The following is a 19,748-nucleotide window of genomic DNA, read 5'->3' on the forward strand; positions in this document are numbered from 1 at the left end:
CACACAATAATAAATAAGACTTTAACTATATTTTTTGTGCTAATTTACCTCTAAATTCTTTTCTAAGGAACACTAAGCATCCGAAATTTTTTTTTTAGGAATATTGATAGAATATTAAATATTTTCATAATTAATAGTTTAAATATTATTATTATCTTTCAATTATTAGCAACTCAAACTAACATTTTATAAATTTATAGATGACTTCTTATTTTTTATATATCGATATTCAATCTTCTTTTTCAGATAGTGCCCAAATCATTCGGCTTTTTGTACATGTCAAAAGTTATTTGTATTTTTAATATTGGTTAAGTTTTTTAAATTTTTAGGTTATTTTCTATGACTTTTTTGACAACTAACAATCTTCCTCTAAAATATTACACTACCCAAATTTCATAATCTCTATATGCTGCAGTGCTAAGAGTAAAATTAGAAACATGACAAATCAGAACAAATAATATGTCAATAAAAATATTTATTTAAAATATATCACCTATTCCATTAATGTACTATCAAAAAAATTACTTAACAAAAGAAAAATGAGGAGATGAGAAGAAAAAAAAATCCTTTCATTAATTTGAAGATACATTTCCTTTGTTTTTAACACAAAATTGCAAGATATCAAAAGTATTAAAATATTAAATTAGATGGTGTAATTTTTTAAATAATAATATTTGAATTATTCAATATTAAAATACTTAATATTTTACAATATTTATTAAATTTTATTTTAACATGACTTTAGGGTACCCAACGTTTCTAAAAAAAGAGTTAAGGGACAAGTTAGCATCTAGTGATTCAATCAAAATCTTATATATCATTGTGCATAGGCTCTCCATGCATGCCACGTCAGCTAATGACTCAGTCAAAATCTCATACGTTACTGTGAGCATCCATCATGTCTCCATTATCTTACTTACTCTTAATTTTATAGATAAAACTTGGGTCTCAATTTGCTTTAATCCATATTTTTGGTTCTCTGCTTCTCTGGCCCAAAAAGAAAAAGACTCAACATTGTTTGTTGCCCATTAACTTGCATTGTAAATTTGTAATATATAAAAAAGTTTTTTTTACAACAAATTATAAGTTCAACTATGCTGACTTGTGCACCTATTCACATGGTTTAATACAATAGATAATTTATTTTTATAATATAAATTATATATTTATAATTATTTTTTATTCTATTATTTGGCATCTTAAGAAACTTGAGATATTACTATCATTCACTTAAACTAATATGTACCCTCAAGACTTAAATTTGAGACTTCTGAATAAGTTGATTTAACTCTCCTGAACAACTGAATCAAACACTACTCAATATATCTTTATTATCTTTATAATCATTTGATCCTCATACTTTATCTTCATTTTTTTCCTTCTAAATTTCGTCTTTGCAATTTATTTATTTTCCAAAATGATACCTATTTTTTTTGGTTTATTTCGACTTTAACCAATGATCATTGGATTCTTAATGTGGCATTCATAAACCAAGTCATGGTATTCAACAGAACCTGATTCAGTTTATGAAGCTCTGAAACGCAACCACCTCACTAAAGAAGAGCCATGGGAGGCCAAGCTTGAAGGGCAAAGTATCATACCGATGGATCAATTATAGAATACAAAGCAAGGCTTGTAACAAAGAAAATTCAGAAAGAACTTGGAACAGATTATAGTTAAACCTTTAGCCCTGTGGCAATAATACTTACAAGAAGATGATTACATGAGACAACCTAAAGGCTTTACTGACAAAGTAAAAAAAAAAAAAAAAAACTTCGTCATATGGGCAAACTCTCAACGGCTTTCTATGGGTTGAAACAGTCCGTTTGGTATGAGAGGCTGGGAATTACTCTTTTATCCTCTGGATTTGGCAACTCAATGGGTGTGTGACAATCCTCTTTTTATTCTTAAAACCATGTTACTATCTATTTAGTAGATGACATCTCGGTAACTGATGGTAGCCAGTTTTTGCTGCAAATTTTCATTCATAGATTGAACCTGTTGTTTGCCTTCAAAGATTTGGGTCAAGGACACTATTTTCTTGGGCTGGAAATATATAGAGACAGATCTAGTTTCTTCGTTAATCAAGGTAGACATGTGTTGGGTGTTCTGAAAGATTTCATTTGGAGAATGCAAGCCCTTATGCTACTACACCTATGGTAGCTGGAATGTCATTTTCTGCTTGTGAAGGAGAGAGTGTGAAGGTGGTGTTTAGAAGAGCTATTGCTTATTGGTGCACTTCAGTACATTAACTAACACTAGACCAGATATTGTTTATGCTGTAAATAGCTTGAGTCAGTTCTTAAATTCCTCCATCGTAACTACAAGGAGTCAAGAGAGTCATCTCAGTTTGCACATAAAACTAGGTTTAGATCTTCAATTTACAGGCTATTTTGATCCAGATTGGACAGCTAGTGTTGATTATAGACTTCCAATTGCTGGATATTTTGTGTTTTAGGTAATAATTTAATTCCCTGGTTATTTGGGAAACAAAATGTGTGGCGTGACAACATAAGTGCAATCAAATAGTCAAATCTTGTTTTCCATGCTAGAACCAAATATATTGAGATTGGCAAGCATTTTATAAGGGACAAAGACATCAACAATCAAATTTTGGGCTCTTATGTTTCATCAGAACAAGAAGCAGTAGATTGTTTAACAAAAGCCTTGCCTCATACTAGATTATCGGTGCTGTTTGGCTAATTTGGAGCGATATCTTCACCCTCAGGGTTGAGGGGACGTGTTACAGCAGCATAGTAATTTATATTTTCCTGCACTCTGTTTATTTACTGATTGTATTATTGTTATTATTCTGGTTTTGACTTTTCCTTGTGTTCTTACATTGTTGATGTGTAAAGGGCCACAGGCCGGCTTGTATTATTACTCTCATTTTTATGTGGTTTCCTTGACTGTTTGAGGCAAAACAACCTGAAAACTACTTTAACCTCTTGTTGCAAGAACTCAAGCAATTGAACCACCAGCCACTTAAATCAACTGACTAGGAGGTTGGTGTAGCTTAACCACAGTTCTTGAGTTCAAGCCATGTACATGCAAAATTTTCTCTGGGAGGTATGTCCCCTCCAAAGAGATGCTTGCAAGCTGCCAACCAAATTAGTTGGAGTCAAAAACGTAAGATCGTGGAGCGAAAGAAAAAAAAGAAAAAAAGAAAAGGGCTCAAGCACTTGACCTCTGCCTTCTCCTTCCTACTGAAGGGTAAGTAACTGCCAATAGCACTGAATATTTGAAATAGAAAAATAAAGTGAGATGAAAGAATGACACCAGCATAATTAGATACAAATACAATAATGATTGGCATAACACTACACACAACCAAATCAGCCCCTAAAATTAGAACTAGGCACATGATTTCCGAAACCAATCAGCGAGAGGGTTCTTTAACTGGAAATCATCAACTGTCAATAAAACTACAATCTAAGCAAACATAATCCTCTGGCTACAAAGAACAAAGCTTTGATAACTATGACTAAAACAATGAATTGCCCTCCAGAAAAAAAAAATATATATATATATAAATAACCAAGTCAGCTCCATTAGCAGAAACCAGTAACGATTAGAGATCCAAGTAGATTTTTCCCACTTCTTCATCACCTCACCATTATAACTTCTTGAGGAAAGAAATTCAAATAATTTCAGCCTAAGCATAATATGCCAACTCAGTCAATTATAAAGATACACATAAACATATCAAACAGATTATGTGTATCTTTGTGATTAGACTCAGTGGATCAATCTTTTATGGAAAGAAGCTACCCAAGAATTTCCTTTTTTGATGCAAACACCAGTGGCACCAAGTTAAAGGCTTGATTGAAGAGATGACCCAGGACCAAGGCCTGTCAGGCCTAGATGATGATTCTGGTAAGTCATGATGTATGTTTCATCCTTACCACGTTCATAGGTTTTGTGATTATGATGTCTACCGTAACCATATTGTCATAATATGGCCTCTGCGATCCCAAGCTTGCTGCTGAGGTATAATTGTGTGGGAATGTCCCATTTGTGGAGGTTGGACACTGTGTCTGGTTGTGACAAGGTTAGTGAACCAGTCAATGCTAGCAAGGGTTCTAGTAATAAAGTTTTGCTCTCACTTTTTCTTTCCTTCTCTTTCTTCATTTCTTCTAGTAACATTTTGCTGGTGTCAATACCTGATAAAGATTCAGAGGCAAAAAAGCTCACATTCACAATTCAGATCTTGAGGTCTTACAATAATTACTGCTTAATTTGGCAGAGCAAGTTTAACATGAAATTAATGCCTTACCTGAGAGGTATCCACCATGGACGTAGCCATTAAATCTTTCACTTGTGTGCTCTCCAGTAAAGAAAATACGACCAACTGGGGCCTGAACCATCCCCGAACGAACAAATAAACAAGTGGGAAAAAGAAAGTCTGTTTTTATGCGTGTTTACTTTAGAGAACACAAACCACTAGTGCACAAAACGATATATAATGAGACCAGTATAAACACCAAGCTACACAGAGACTAGAAAACCACAAATGATATCCTAATAACTTGAATTTGAATCTCAAATGCAATGGTCCTCACTGTATCCGATCATAACACTCAGATGCAGGATTTAAGACATCTATTAGGTTCTCATATAAAAAATGGCACGCAGATATTACTTATTACTCAATGCTGTATGAATGATTCTACTAAAGAAGGTCTTTCACAACTCTTTTTCATGCAAGACCTTATAGCAAACATTTTAAGGATTTTTACCTAAATTTTATCTCATGTTCCTACAAAATCAGAAGTCCACTGCCTCATTTTCCTTTTCTTTTTACAGGCTATTTTGTTGACCAACACTTTTTACAGGCTATTTAGAAATGAAAGAAATGGAAAAAAAAAGGTTTATTTACTATAGTGTGGACAAATTCATGACCTGTCATTTTGGGCATTTATTCACTTCTTTTACAAGGAAGATCAGACAAGTTACTTTGTACAAAAACCAGGATGACTAGAGATATCATTAATTATAATAGCCAGCTGTTAAGCTCCAAGTCGAATTATGTTTGTCTTCACATGCAACTTGAGAACAGAACATAAAAGATATAGCATGCAATGATAATGTAAGAAAAAAACACATCCAAATATATTCAACGCGAAAAACAAACCTGAATATTATGCACAACTTGCGGGTTAGAGATAATGGGATAGTTGCTATAGCTGCCACGCTGGAATCTATTATTCCACCAGCGGGGAACAAGTATATCAGTGGCATCTGGTATGTTGGGTCCAAACATATCCTTAAGAACCGCCATAGCTTCTTTTAGGGTCTCTCTATCAGATTGAGCTTCTACGCGTTTCGATTCCTCATTGGTCAATGTCACAACCAAGATGTGGGAGCCAGGGTAAGCATTCTCCATGTGCTGGTGACAAAGCAGCAAATCAGCAGATGAGAGAGAAGATTTTGTTGTGCAAGTATCGTGAATAGATAATTCTATCTCAAGGCCCATTTCCAAAATATTTTGATTCCAAATCCAAATATTTACAGTAATGATAGATGATAGATGCTCGCATATGAAGTCAATGCATATTGGGGGAAAAATGAAAACAAATATTCAGGATTGTACTGAAATAATACGATAGCCAAGTAATGTTAATATTTTGTTATCAAATAAATCAATTTTCTCCTATTAAACTACCATTTCTTGCTTTGAAATATGGACATTTAACTTAGTATTATAAACAAATAAAAAATAATAATAGCTGGAGAAAGTAAGTAAGAAGTTCCCATCACGAAACCAATACGGACAAATCCAATAGAATACCAACATCACATACATCATAGGGGAATAATGAGCCATAAAATAATAAAAAAGGGGGAAAATCAATATATGTCGTTATCCCTACAAGGATAACTCCCTTACGTTCATAATATAGGGCAGTTTCTATAAGTTTTGCTTTTAGGGCACGGTATAAACTATAGTGTTTATAATTTGTTTTTTAAATTATGCATTTCCTTCATCTATTGTTACTATGTAATTAATGACGGATATTTTAAAGAAGTCAAGTACACAAATGTAACATTTATTTCAATCAAAAGTAAAATCGAAAAGATATAAACTTACTAAGAATAAGAATATTAAGGTTTCGGTTAACTTTGTGCACACGCACGCACGCACATACATATATTGTGAGTGAAGGCACTAATTAATATTATCCTCACACACGATAAATCAAAGTAGTTGCTGCTAAGAATGTTTAAAACCGTGTGCTCTTCTACAAAAGTAGCCTGGCTCATCTTAAGTAAAGACTGATTAGAACTAAAGTTAAATCTCGATATGAAAACAAAAGGATATTTGAATCGATTAGCCTTTTGGCCTTATTATGTTGAATTATTGGACAAGAGAAATAAAAAAACTAGTGAGAGATAGATATAAGCAATGAAATAAATTTGAAATTCCATTTTTAACCACTCGAGTCTCCAGGAATGGAACACCTTAAAAGCACAACACAGTCGTGGAGCATAATAATGAATGGGCAAACTAGAAATTATGCAACAACTTCGATTTCTCATAATTATGTGATAAATTGATTTCTGAAAATCTACTCTTCATAAATTCGAGAAACAAAGTAGACACAGAATGCAAACAAAATAGTGTACAATACAGCAGGGAAGGAAATTAAATAACTGGCAACAGTAAAGGAGAATTTCTTGCAAACCTGCCAAAATGTGTAATAGCCTCTCCGCTCATGAGCATAGATGAAGAATTCCTTTTCGGGTCCACTTGGCCAGAACTTACACGGAAACTTCAGAAAGATTTTAGTGTAGACCATCACATCACATTCCCCTATGGCTTCCACTTTCCACCTCTGTTTCATTGTGTATATTAAACGTAGTCGCGTTAAAAATACGATGTACAGCAAAACGAAACATATCAGACAGACACGTACATGAAATTCTTAACTGCTTGAAAAAAATAATCTGTGATATTATTTTGAAATTGCAAAAAGTTATTACCATCAACTCATATTTTCTTAAATTTACCAAAAAAAAAATACTATTATTGTTACTATTATCAAATCAAGTTTTCATTATACGTATTTGCATCTACAACTAATAAAACTAAAATCTCTCAAAAGGTCATTTGAATGAAGTTACATAGTATCTTTCTAAATTTTGCGAGAATTAAGGTAATTTCTCGTTAATTAAGAATTGAGAATTGAACAGAGAGAGATTATTTTCTGCACACACGTCCATGTGGTGATCTAGTATTTGCCCACAGCTAAGAGGGTTAGCATGGGTCCTTCGTTAACGAGACTGTGGATTATCCGATACCGTGGATCAAGCAGTCCCTGGTTTTTGAAAAGGAGGACTCCTCGAAATTAGATTTTCTTGCGTCATCAATCAGAGAGCTCTATTCAATACTTTACCTAGCTATGCCTATGTTTTGACTTATTAATACGAGACCTAGCAATCCCTATGTTTTGACTTTGTCATCACAGTACATGGCTTGAAGGTTAAAAAAAAAAAAATACAGTATGTGACTAATCCTATTGAAGAAGGTGGACCACACCCTAAACATCAGTATGGAAACAACGGAAACTCCTAGCAGGGACTCGCAAAATCGAAAGCAAATCCTAAAGATTCCGCCGTGTTGGTTCCAAGTAAATGTGTTCCTGTCAGATGAAAATTGAATTTAATATCTTGCCTGTAAATCTGATTGCACTAGCAGTGGGTTTAAAGTTTTACTACTAGTATTTAACTTATATTTTGTATTTAATAGCTGAATTACTATCCGAATTTCGTTTGTTTATGATAGTCTTCAGCCAAAAGAACAAGAGTTTATAGGATTGCCTAGATTCTCTTTTTTATGCTCCCCATTGCCCTAAAAAGGACAGCGTGTTGACCAGCAGATTCAGGAACGACAACTGGGTTCCCGACATCAATTAAAAGAGCTATATGTAGTTCATAATGTAGGGGATCCTGGGGATGGGAGATAGAGAGTAAGGGAGGAAAAGTGGCTCTTCTAAAAGTGAAGACGTACAGGTAAAGGAGGGTGAAAGGCGATAAGCTCGCTTTGGAGGACGCCAATACTAACAGATAGAATCACGTAGTCAGCCTCGAAAACGCAACCATCTTCCGTTATTAGGGTAACGCCCCTTCTCGAGTGCTGCAATTCCCGGACGACCTGCACAAATCCATGCAAAAGATTCAGCCAGATGTCAGCCTGAAATCATCAAATTAATGTGTCAGAAATGAAGGTTCTTCTGCTTTTGTTTGTTATGTAAAATTATTATTAACTTTAATTAATTCTAAATTTTTACGAAAATATAAAATACTATTAACAAAGCTCAATATTTGCATTTTTTTTCACCAACCTAATATTTGCATTGAAAATTAATACTCCCTCCAAGATATTATAAAATATTTTTTTATAAAATTATAGATACCGATAAAATCAATTAAATACAATTTGAAATCTTAATTTTTAAAATACAAATATTCTTTTATTTCATGAGTGTTCAAAAAAATGAGAGAAAGTAAGAGATAATATTTAAAAATTTAATAAGTAAAACATATTAAAATTAATTTTGGAATAAACTTCATTAATAAATCAATATTTTTTCAAAACATTATGAAATATTGAATCACTTTTAAAAAAAACACCATACTCCCTCTGGAAAGAGAAAAGAATTTTTTTAATCTCATTTATAACTCATATCATTAAATTTTTATCATAAATTTCTTTTTAGCCTCATTGAATGTTAGAAAGAAAAAATATATTGTTAAAGTATGTATATTTAATAAAAATAAAAAAATTTTAAATAAAGTTAATAAAATTTAAATTTTTTAATAAAATATATTAAAAATAACTTACAATAAGAAGAGCATAAAATAATAGGGTGAGAAAGAAGCACCACCAAGCTAAAATAATATTCAGTACTTAGTGCCAAAGTAAACGAACTGCGAAGGGATAAAATTGCACGTGAACAGTCAAAGCGAAAAGAATCCGTGCACCGTAGAATTTGGAATAAAGATATAAATCCAGGAAAGAGATTCTTTTTCTCAGAAGTCAGGACAGTATCGATTTCACAGAGCAAGCCAGCTGCCTGAATTTACCCCATTATAAAGATGAAAGGTAATTCCCCCAAAATCACGAAATGCATAGTTTTTTTCTTTTCTTTTCTTTTTTTTTTGGGTGCAGCTCGAAAAGCATATTTGAAAAACAAGATTCATCCGTTTCTAGTCTCTGAGCAATTGGGGCAGGCCTAATCCAAGGAGACACGCTAATGAGGTCAATAAAAGGTGAAAATACATATCGAGCAGACTCCAGCTTTTAAACTATTATTCGGACAAGAAGATGTGTGTTTTCAGTTGTCTGTGTGTAAAAACCTCGGCATTATTGTTGCTGTGTCAATTCAAATAGTGTGCACGGCCATCCAAAACAGGACTTTGGGGCCCACGACTTTATGAATGGAGTAAAATCGTTGAAAAGGTATAAATTTAGATAAAAAAAATAATTGTGGGTCGTTTTTTTTCCACCGCAGTGTGTTCTTCAAAAGGTTTCGTCGTTTGGCAAATCGCTACAAGCATGTAACCATCCAATTCAAAACAAATGAAGTATGGGTCAACGGCAATCTGAAATCCACCTGCTTGGTGTCTGGCTTCAAGGAACCAGTGATTACTCAAATGATGAAGAAAACGAATTCCAAAAGAAAAAGAGCTCTTGAAAACAGTCCTACTTACTGTCTACAGTCGCCTGAGCCGTGGTCATACCCCTGAGTGACATGGACTTTACCTCAAAATTACATCCGGTAAAGCTCCATTTCCACTTCTCAAGTTTCAAACCCCCACCCCTAAATATTTTATATTATTCTTTCAATATGGTAAGTAACCAAAATAAAAATACAGAATTAAAAGAAAAAATAAGTATATAAAAAAGGGAAATTAAGTAATATTCATGGTATAGCTTCATTTACAATAAATTAAAATCAGTCAATATTATATTTTAGTGACATGTTTATTTGTTTGAGTCAAATTCCTTCTCCCTCTGATAGTTGAAATTGTCTCACTGGCACTGCATTTCCTAGAATTATTTTGAATCAACATAATTTTTTATAATTGTAAATCTGTGGGCCAACAGTAATTTTATATGTCGGCAAAAAAAAAGAACAGTAATTTTATATTCTTGTCCAAAAAACTTATTGTGCTGACACATTAATTATTAATTAATCCTATGTGTAATTCTGAATGGTAAAAATCCAAGAGTAAAATCATTCGTTAAGGAAATAAACTGTGATTTATCTCAAAAATAAAATAGTCAAGAGCTTCAAGAAAAAGTGTGAGAGTGACAGAGATCTCTCAAATATAATAACAAGCAAGCATCGATTGAAAAGTCATTATCCGCAAACTCCAAAAGTGGGTCAATCGAGCTTCAGTAACACAAGGGGAAAAAAATTTGAAAGCAAGGGGCCATGCAAACAAAGACAAAATTTTAAATTTTTCTTTTCATCTGTTTATTTATTCTGCTCTCAACAAATGACGTATACCAATCAGACAAGGCACTTTTTTATATGAATATATCATATCATTCATAAACCAGGTTCCCAAACAAATAAAATTAAAGGTACTTTAATATAATATAATTTCTTTATATAGCGTTGTTTGAACTTTGGATTTGAAGAATTTGATCAGCTTATCAGAGAAAACAAAAATGAGCAGGTTCATCAGGGAAAAAAGAGGATAGCAGCATTCAGAGGAGAAATATGGGGGGCGGGGCCCGCAATTCCTTTCCTCCCCAACATTCTGGGGAAAATGGAGAAATAACGTACTAACAGACGGATATATAAGACGAGGAGGCTTGCATTGCATTCCAAAATTTACCTTTATCAACAATTAAAATAGAGTAAATTTCACCATTTTCTAAAGTTAACTGAATTATCTTATATTGGATTTTTAAAAACTTGAATTGTACACATTCCATAAATTTAATGTTTTATAAAACAATTAACTTTATTATATAATGTTATAATATATTTTATCAAACAGAAAATAAAAAAATACGGGTCACGAATAGCTTATTTTAAAAGCATTATATTTATTTATCCAAATTTTAACCTTAATTAAATTAGCGAAAGGACTAAGTTAAGTACCTTGTTAAGCTTGAGACGACTGTCCAAGATGACACCCTCTGAAGTGAAGAGAAAATCTTCAGCCATTCTATACAGCAGATGCTCATACCCTCGTTCATCCGCAACTAAAAATTCTCTCTCCCCAAAGTCTACATATGTAGATATTGGCTCCACCTCTGCACCCAAATTCCCAGTCTATTATTCATCTAATTTTAGTAAAAGAAGGGGGGGGAAAGAAACAGAGAAAACGAAGCAGCAGGGTCACCGAGAACTTATTTTATGGTGGAAAAATATAAATGAGTAAAACAAATTCATTAAAAATATTAAAAGCATACGCTGAGCTGGAAAAGATTTGAGGATTGAATCATTTGACACAGTTACCCCACAAATTTCAATTTATTTTTCTCTTATTCGTCTTATGTGGAAGAGAAAGAAACAGTAAAAACTAAAAACTCAATGTTGAAGTAAGCGGTGAACTGACCTGCCATTTCGAAATCATGTAGGATAAAATCAATGGCCAGCTCTATTGGCGTCTTTGGCGACCTGAAATGAAACGTTGAAGAACGGAACTCAGATTAAGAATAATTAGTTAACCAATTATCAAATAGCCACTTCAACTTACGAAGGAGGTTCTGTTATTTTGTTGACGTCGCCACCGTGATCGGCATCCTGGTTCTTCAGCTTTTGAATTGCCGACTCCACCGCCTTTTTGTAAGAGTCGGCAGCGATTCCACTCGGAAAGATTTTCCCGCTGCAACTCGTTGCACAAATTCAGTTGCGTTCATTAACAGAGTGATTTGAAATTGCAGACCAAAACCACAACAGAGAGCAGTAAAATAGCAAAAAAGAACGGAAACGACTATAAAACTCAAATGCGCCACTGTATCGGAAATTATCGGAACAAGCGCCTCGCCACCACGGCGCGTAAAAGACAAAAACCGGCACTAGATTGCTCCGGCAAAGTAATGCGCTAATAGAACAGGCGCAAATAGCAACGGTAGGCCGTTTTCGCAAACCTGCGATCATAGATATTGTAGCGCGCATTGCTGTAATCAGAGAGGCAGGTTCGGAGGCCAGATTTGGCGGCTAGTTCCCAAACAGGATTGGACTCTTTACCACCAACTCCGGCAATCCAACCAGCTCCAAGTTCCGCCGACACACCTCCGAAATTTTCCTTCCTGATCCTACCGCCGATACGGTCGGAAGCCTCCAGAATCACCATGTCCTCTATTCCGTTCTCAGCCAACACTTTCGCGGCAGAGATACCTTTCGTACAGAGAAACTAAAATAAGAACAAAATGAACCACAATAACCGCATGGTGAGATATGGAAGGATTGATCGGCAGCGAAGCTCTCACCGGAAATACCAGCTCCGACGATGATGACGGAGGAGCGAGAGGGTGAGTCCATGTATCTGTGTGCGGAAACAAGAGAGAGACTGCATACGAATGCAGGAAGAGGGGAAATGAGATTAGTTGGAGAGGAGCAAAAATAGCGCGAGTCGGGTTTTATAGTGTTTTTTTCTCTCCTTTTTTCCTTTTTTCTGTTTTGTCATTTCCAGTTTGAGATGGAAGAAATGAGAACAGACGACCTTCGCTGACGTTTTCGTTCCGGCACACTTTTACTTTTTCCCCAGCTGCACAAATTTGACATATCTTGACCTACTGAAATTCTCCCCAGCATATTTGATAGAATTAATTGTTTTTAAATTAATATTAATATTAACATTATCGTTATAACAAGATACCTCATCCATTCTTTTTCAATCACAATATAATGAGGTCTTCTAAAAATATCACTTAATCTAAAACATAAAATATTAGATAAGTTATATATATATATATTCTTAATTTAATTATACATTTATTTTATTATAATTCAGTCAAGTAATATATAAGGATGTTTTAAATAAGTTAAATGTATATTTATTTCATCCAAGAGTGTCATTAGAAATATGTAAGAAAATTTAAAAAATATATTTTAAATTGAATTTTAAAAAATAAAAATTAATTAATTATATTATGTTCAAGAAGTGAAGATGAAGAGTTGGATAGTTTATTTATTAAGAGTATTTCAAAAAAAACTCATCAGTCATCAAACAGTCAATTAATTATATATTGAAAAACCGTCTAATTTAAAAAAAAAAGGCTTTATATTTTTTTTAAGAAATGAAGTAATATTTATCATATTTTATTTATAAGTTATTTCAACATCTCTTATTAAAATTAAAAAAAAATCAAAACTCATTCAATGTTTTTTGAAATTTAATAAGTTTTCAAGTTTGTTTATATTAAATATTACCTTCGCTTAAAAACATAAGATATTTTTAATCAAATGGATGTCCCATATAAAGTAGTTAATTATTTTTAAATTAACACAATATTTTTATATTTATGCTTATTTAATAGAGTATTTTGATTATTATAAATATAAAATGATTCATTTATTAAGGTCAATTTTAGAAAAAAAAAACATTAATTACAACTTAAAATATTAAAATGTTATGCATTTTTTTAACATCTAATCCCCAACATTTTAGAGGAGGGAGTATACATATTTTAATAACTTATTTTCTATCACCAACATTTAATGAGATAAAAGGAGAAACTCCTAATAAATTTTGTTTGAAAATAAAAGAAACTTCTAACCTTATCAGAAAAAGGGAAATGTATAAATTTGGCTATTAACTATTTTTTCATAAATACTGGGTAGCCTATACTATAAAATGGTGCAATATAAATTCTCAACTTTAAAAAATGAAGCCTCCAACGACCAATATTAATTTCACTCGACGGACATTAGCTTCTCATGTAGGGCACACAAAATTTTAACTGAAAAATAACACATGACACTCTACCTCAGTAAATAATTTTTATTTAGGATAAAAGTACAAATTTAGTCATGAATTATTTTTCAAAGAGTATTGGATAGCCTTTACTATCGAGTGGTACAAAGAAAATTATCAACTATAAAAAATGAACCATCCAGTACCTTCTCATCAATTTTAATCAAACGTTGTTTATTTTCACAACTTATGGGATTTATAAATTTTTAATCTCTCCAATCTTCTTACTTTCATTCTTAGTCTCAGCTTGAAAAGAAGAGGTTCAACAAGTTCTTATCTGAAGACATTCATGAGGATGACTCCAACAAAGGAGAAGAAGAATAGGAAGAAGATAAGGTTTCATTTAAATCTCTATAGCAATTCAAGCGAAGTAAAAGTTTCAATTGTAATGCTACCACACGTGGGATAAGCTTGATTCAAGCTTAATTTAGCCATAAATTATTTTTGTACCTATAATAGCATTACAAATTTAGCCACAAATTATTTTTATAGAAAATCAAGTGATTGAATCAAGCTTTTCTTGCTCGTAGTAACATCGCAATTCAAACGGTTGTTTCACTTGAATTGCCACAAAGATTTAAACGAGATCTTGTCTTTTTCTTCTTCTACTTCTACTTTGTTGGCATCATTCTCGTAAATATCTTTAAATAAAAACTTTTTGAGCCTCTTCTTTTCAAGTTGAAACTAAGAATAAAAGGAAGAAAATCAAAGAAATTGATGCATTGTAGATCCCATAAGTCTCAAAATAAATAATGTTTGATCAAAATTAATGTAAAAGTGCTCCTTGAAAAATAGTATGTGGTTAAATTTGCACCTTTAGCCTATGCTGAGATAGAGTGTCACATGTAATTTTTCAGTCAAATTTTTGTGGGCCCCACATAGGAAGCTAACATTCGTTGAGCGAAATTTATGGTAGGTATTGGATGCTCTACTTTTGAAAGTTAAGAATTTATTTCACATCGCCTCATAACATAGGATATTCAATGCTCCTGAAAAAATAATTGATGACCAAATTTGCACCATTACTAATTTTTATATTTTACTAGAATGATACTCATGAACGATTAAGGTTCAAGTGCACTATTGACCATTATAGAAATAATCATCCAATTAACAATTCATGACTAACCAATATAACTCTATTGTTTGCATAAAGTTAAAATATAATTTGAACTTTAAACTATTGATTTAGAAATATTTGAGACTTGATAGTTGGTTTTTTTGTTGTTGAACTATTTTCCTTTAATTTTTAACAACAATGCAATGTTGTCTCTACTACTAACGTAAGTTAATTTTAACCATTAGTTGATAAAAAAATGAGAAAAAGAACCAAAAACATTATAAAAATGACTCAAAAATTACACAGAAGGACCCCAAAATTGACCAAAAAATTTAAAAAAAATTATCAAGGAAATTTTCTATAATTTTTGAGTCTTTTTTTTAATTTTCTCATTAACTAATAGCCAAGGTTAACTTTTGTTAACGGTAAGAGCAATATTATACTATTTTTAAAAGTTAAAAGGAAACATTATACTAAATAAATTTAATATCTCTTTGATCTAATAATTTAGAAGTCAAATTACTATTTAACCCCTACATATAAGACATAAATCTTAATAGAAATAATAGTTAGCCCGTGCATTTGTACAAAATTAAAACCTCGCATGCCGTGTCATATGTTGTTCTTGTAAATAACTTTGTTTCATGAACTTTTTTAAATTTATGTCATACATATAATTTATTTAAAATATAAGGTTAAAATACAAAAATGCCCTTCAAGTGGTCGGCCAAAAGTAATTAAGAGCCTAAAGCAAAAAAAAAGGGTAAAAATACCCATAATATTACTAAAGTTGATACAAAAGTGACCAAACCATCAACTCGCCCTAACGCCATTAATTTTCGGTGTTAAATGCTGATTGTGTTGCTGACTTTAATTGCCACATGTTAGTATTTGCTAATGTGGAATAAAAAAGGAGCAAAAATATCTATGAAATTGTCGGTCAAGAGCACCTAGTAGCTTAAAATGAGAAAAAAGGGTAAAAATACCTATAGCATTATCAAAGTTTGTACAAAATTAACCAATCCACCGAATTTCTTAAATGTTAACCGTTTAGCTAACACCTAAATAAAAATTGATCAGTTTTTCATTGACGTGGATAAAAAATATTCTCAAGTGTAATTCTATAGAGATTGATTGGTCATCATATAAGTATCCATAACATTGCTTTAATAGGTGCAATAGTGACAAATCCGTCAAAATTAATGCCACATGAACAATCAAAAATTGAGAACAAAGATAATGTAGCTCACTGCAAAGAACATAATCACTTCCTAAAGGAGGTAATCTCTGCTTTTAACACCTTCGTGACTACACACACCTCCTACACCACCCACCTTGAGAACACTAGCATAATCTTAAACAATTTCATTCATGATTAGGTTTAAAATCCTCAAATGGCTTCCACCAATGCTGCAAAAAAGTGAGAGAGTTAACTTGTTGTTGGGTCAAAACAATATTTTCCTACATGATATTCATATGATGACTAATCACCTCTATAGAATTTCACCTAAAAATATTTTTTTGTTGTATGTCAGCAAAAAATGATCAACTTTTACTTAGATGTTAAATAAACGATTAACATTTAAGGGATTTAATAGATTGATCACTTTTGCACCAGTTCTAATAATGCTATGGGTACTTTTACCCTTTTTCTCATTTTATACTATTGGATGCTTTTGGCCAACAATTTTGTGATATTTTTTCCCCATTTTCAATCCATATTAGCAAAGACTGACACATAGCAGGTATAGTTAGCATTTAACACCGAAAACTAACGGCATTATGGCAAGTTAACAGTTTGGTTACTTTTACACTAATTTTGGTAACATTATAGATATTTTTATCTTTTTTCTCATTTTAAGCTATTGAATACTCTTAATGACTACTTAGTAGGTATTTTTACACCTTAACCCTAAAATATAATTCATTTAATTATACTGCATGATATAATTGGTGAAGGGTCTGGTATTAAATTTTTTATATATATTGGGTGGTCTGTGTAAGATTAAAAATAAGTAATTTTTAGATAATTTAGAGATTTTGTAAATATATATTCATTTTGTAGAAATTTTATAAGAAACATACATTATTTTATATTTATTTACAATAATAAAAAAGCACTTTACTGATTAGCTATTTTTAAATTTTATAACATCTTTCTTAGTTTATGTTATATAAAAATAATTTATTTGATTATTTTTAACTTTTATGTTATCTTCATCTATTTCACATTTTTAAAACACTCACACTTATTTATCACATGATATTATTTTCAGAAGTTATTCAAAATATCTTTTTAAAATAATCAAAACCTATTTTTTATTTTGATTATTTTTAAAAATTTAAATAAACATGGTAAAAGCTCACAAAATAGTTACTTAGTTAATAGTTAATGATTATAATAACTTGATTGTGAGCTCATACTTTATGCAGAAAGCGAACGGTATCACATAATGATTTATAAATAGTTTGCCTTTCTTATAGAATTTATATTATCGTATTACCCCCTTTATAATACAAGGCATTTTATGAAATTTTAAGGGCAAATGATATTTTCCCCCTAAAATTCCCTAAATGGGATATCAAAATTGCTTACCTCCTATCGTTTTGCTTTATTTAATGATTGGCATTAAAAAAAATGGTAAAGTTAAACAAAAATTAGGATCCTAGAGCATGTTTGATTTTTATTTTTATAAACTGTTTCCTATTTTTGAAAATAAAGAAATTTAAAAGTTGTTTGAACAAGTATTTTGAATTTAAATATTTTTAAAACTACTTTTATCTTTTTAGTTTTTTAAAAATAAAATATCTTAAAGTTGTTTCTATGCTTGTTTTTTAGGGTGTACTTGGTTTTAAGGGAGGGGAGAGGAGGGATTTTAATGGAGAAAAGGGAAGGGTTTGATATTACGTTGTTTGGTTCAAGAGGAGATGGGAGGAAAAATAATTATATATGGACAATTTACCCTCATTTTATTAGTTTTGAGATTTGAGATATTGGAGAAGTGTATCTCTATTTTTTAAACTTATCACAAAGGGCATATTGGTCATGGTATGAAAATTTTTACCCCTCCTCTCCTACCAATTTTTCTAACCAAATAACCTCCTTTCCTCTCCAACCAAACATTCTCTTAAACACACTACGTTGTTTGATTATTGTAACCTACTTTTAATTATAGCCAACAACTATCATGGGTTACAATTATTAACCACAAAGGACTAACATTCTCGGTCAATTTTAAAATTTTAAAATTATTTTTAAATTAATATAATCATACATATTTTTGATGTTTTGAAAAATAATTTTTAAAAATTAGTTTAGAAACACTACTACAAAAATCTGGATATAAGATATCAACACAAATAGCAGTTAAAAAAATATGTCATATATAAGTAAGGCAGGTAATGATTAAAAAATAAATGATAGGTATTTAAAACACCCATAATTTATTTTAAGATAATATATTATGAGTTCTTGGGTTTTAATTTCTATGACTTAAAAAATTAAAAAATTTTAAACTTGATATAACAGGTGTTTTAAATACATGCTGTATAAAAGTAAAACAATAAATGACGGGTGTTTCATAAAATAAAATATAACGCTTTAGATTATGGGTATTAATAAAATAAAAAAATTAAACTTTAAATGACAAGTGTTTTAACTTTGTTTTAGTTTCATTTTCATTATTGTGCCCGATACTCTATCTTCTTCACTTGCACATAAAATTGAAAAAACTCCCACAAAGTGCCCCAATTGTTGTCGTCGACCATCATACATTGCTTTGACGTGAAGCCACCACCACTTACATTGTCTTGGGTTCGTTCTCTTTGGGTTTCAATCTTTTAGTTTAAGGTGTGTTTTCTTCCTTTTCTTTCAATATCCATTGATTTCTTGGTTGTAGAAATGATTTATTCATTATTTTGAATAGTTTTATTGATTGATTTTACTTGTTTAACGTTCTACTCATTTGCTTTTTGATTTTGGAATTGTAAGCTATTAAAAATTGATAATGGTTGATGTGTTCTTGACTTGAGAATGCTAACTGATGATATGAATAGCCTTAGGATGATTATGAGGATGAAAATGAGTGATCAAAATGAATATTCATGATGATTGTATTTTTCTATGAATTCTGAATGAGTTTTTTTTTAATAATTTTTAGGTTAAATTATATGCTTGATTTGATCGGAGTAGTTTTATCATTAAAAACTATATATTGAAATGCACTAGTATGCTAATTTTATTACAAGTGGAGTTGATTTAAGTGATTGAAATTATTGCATAGTTTCTTTGAAAATCATAATTATTTTGTTGATATTTTGCCATTTGCTAATGAATGATTTTTGCTTCTCTTAGGATTACTAATAAAAAATTTGTTGCCCTTTTTGATTTACAACTAAGGTTCATCTTCATTAGTCCCCACGAGGCTGGTACACATGCTTTAATTAAAAAAAAAATAAGATTTTAGATCAAACAAAGCAATTAAGTGAAAATTTCAAAGCAAAAGCTTGAAAGGGGATATTATTTTTAATACTATACTTCCAAGAATAACATACTTCTTACTTATTTTAATAAATTTTTATTTTAAGTTTAGTCAATTAATTATAATTTTGTAACAATTGTTAATACTATTAGGAGAGTGGAACATGTACCTAATCCAATGGTTTCTAATCGTTTGAGGTGGTTTGAACATATACAAAGAAGACCATAGGAAGCACCTATGAGACAAGTGGAATAGATGACTTT

The 19,748-nt window shown here is 31.3% G+C and overlaps 1 protein-coding gene across 1 annotated transcript; it reads right to left on the minus strand.

The window, feature by feature from the left end:
- Positions 1 to 3,287: 3,287 nt before the first annotated feature.
- LOC129314316 (polyamine oxidase 1-like) lies at positions 3,288 to 12,590 on the minus strand. The gene is made up of 10 exons (XM_054957721.1): positions 12,458 to 12,590; positions 12,116 to 12,365; positions 11,722 to 11,850; positions 11,581 to 11,642; positions 11,121 to 11,275; positions 8,012 to 8,155; positions 6,687 to 6,836; positions 5,135 to 5,389; positions 4,277 to 4,358; positions 3,288 to 4,163 (listed from the first exon to the last, which is right to left on the minus strand). The coding sequence occupies exons 1-10, from the start codon at positions 12,507 to 12,509 to the stop codon at positions 3,952 to 3,954; spliced, it is 1,491 nt and encodes a 496-aa protein (XP_054813696.1). The 5' UTR covers positions 12,510 to 12,590; the 3' UTR covers positions 3,288 to 3,951.
- Between the last annotated feature and the right edge of the window lie 7,158 nt (positions 12,591 to 19,748).

This window comes from Prosopis cineraria, unplaced genomic scaffold (genome assembly GCF_029017545.1).
Source record: "Prosopis cineraria cultivar Desert tree isolate PC_DT_omini unplaced genomic scaffold, ASM2901754v1 PC6, whole genome shotgun sequence".
NCBI lineage: Eukaryota > Viridiplantae > Streptophyta > Magnoliopsida > Fabales > Fabaceae > Prosopis > Prosopis cineraria.

What these genes read in the sequence shown, in the direction of transcription:
- LOC129314316 (XM_054957721.1), bottom strand. Translation starts at nt 12,509, where the DNA reads ATGGACTCACCCTCTCGCTCCTCCGTCATCATCGTCGGAGCTGGTATT. An exon ending in GTCGTCTCAAGCTTAACAAG is followed by an intron (nt 8,156 to 11,120) that starts GTACTTAACTTA and finishes GGATTTGTGCAG; the next exon opens with GTCGTCCGGGAATTGCAGCA. An exon ending in AAGTTGTGCATAATATTCAG is followed by an intron (nt 4,359 to 5,134) that starts GTTTGTTTTTCG and finishes GGGATGGTTCAG; the next exon opens with GCCCCAGTTGGTCGTATTTT.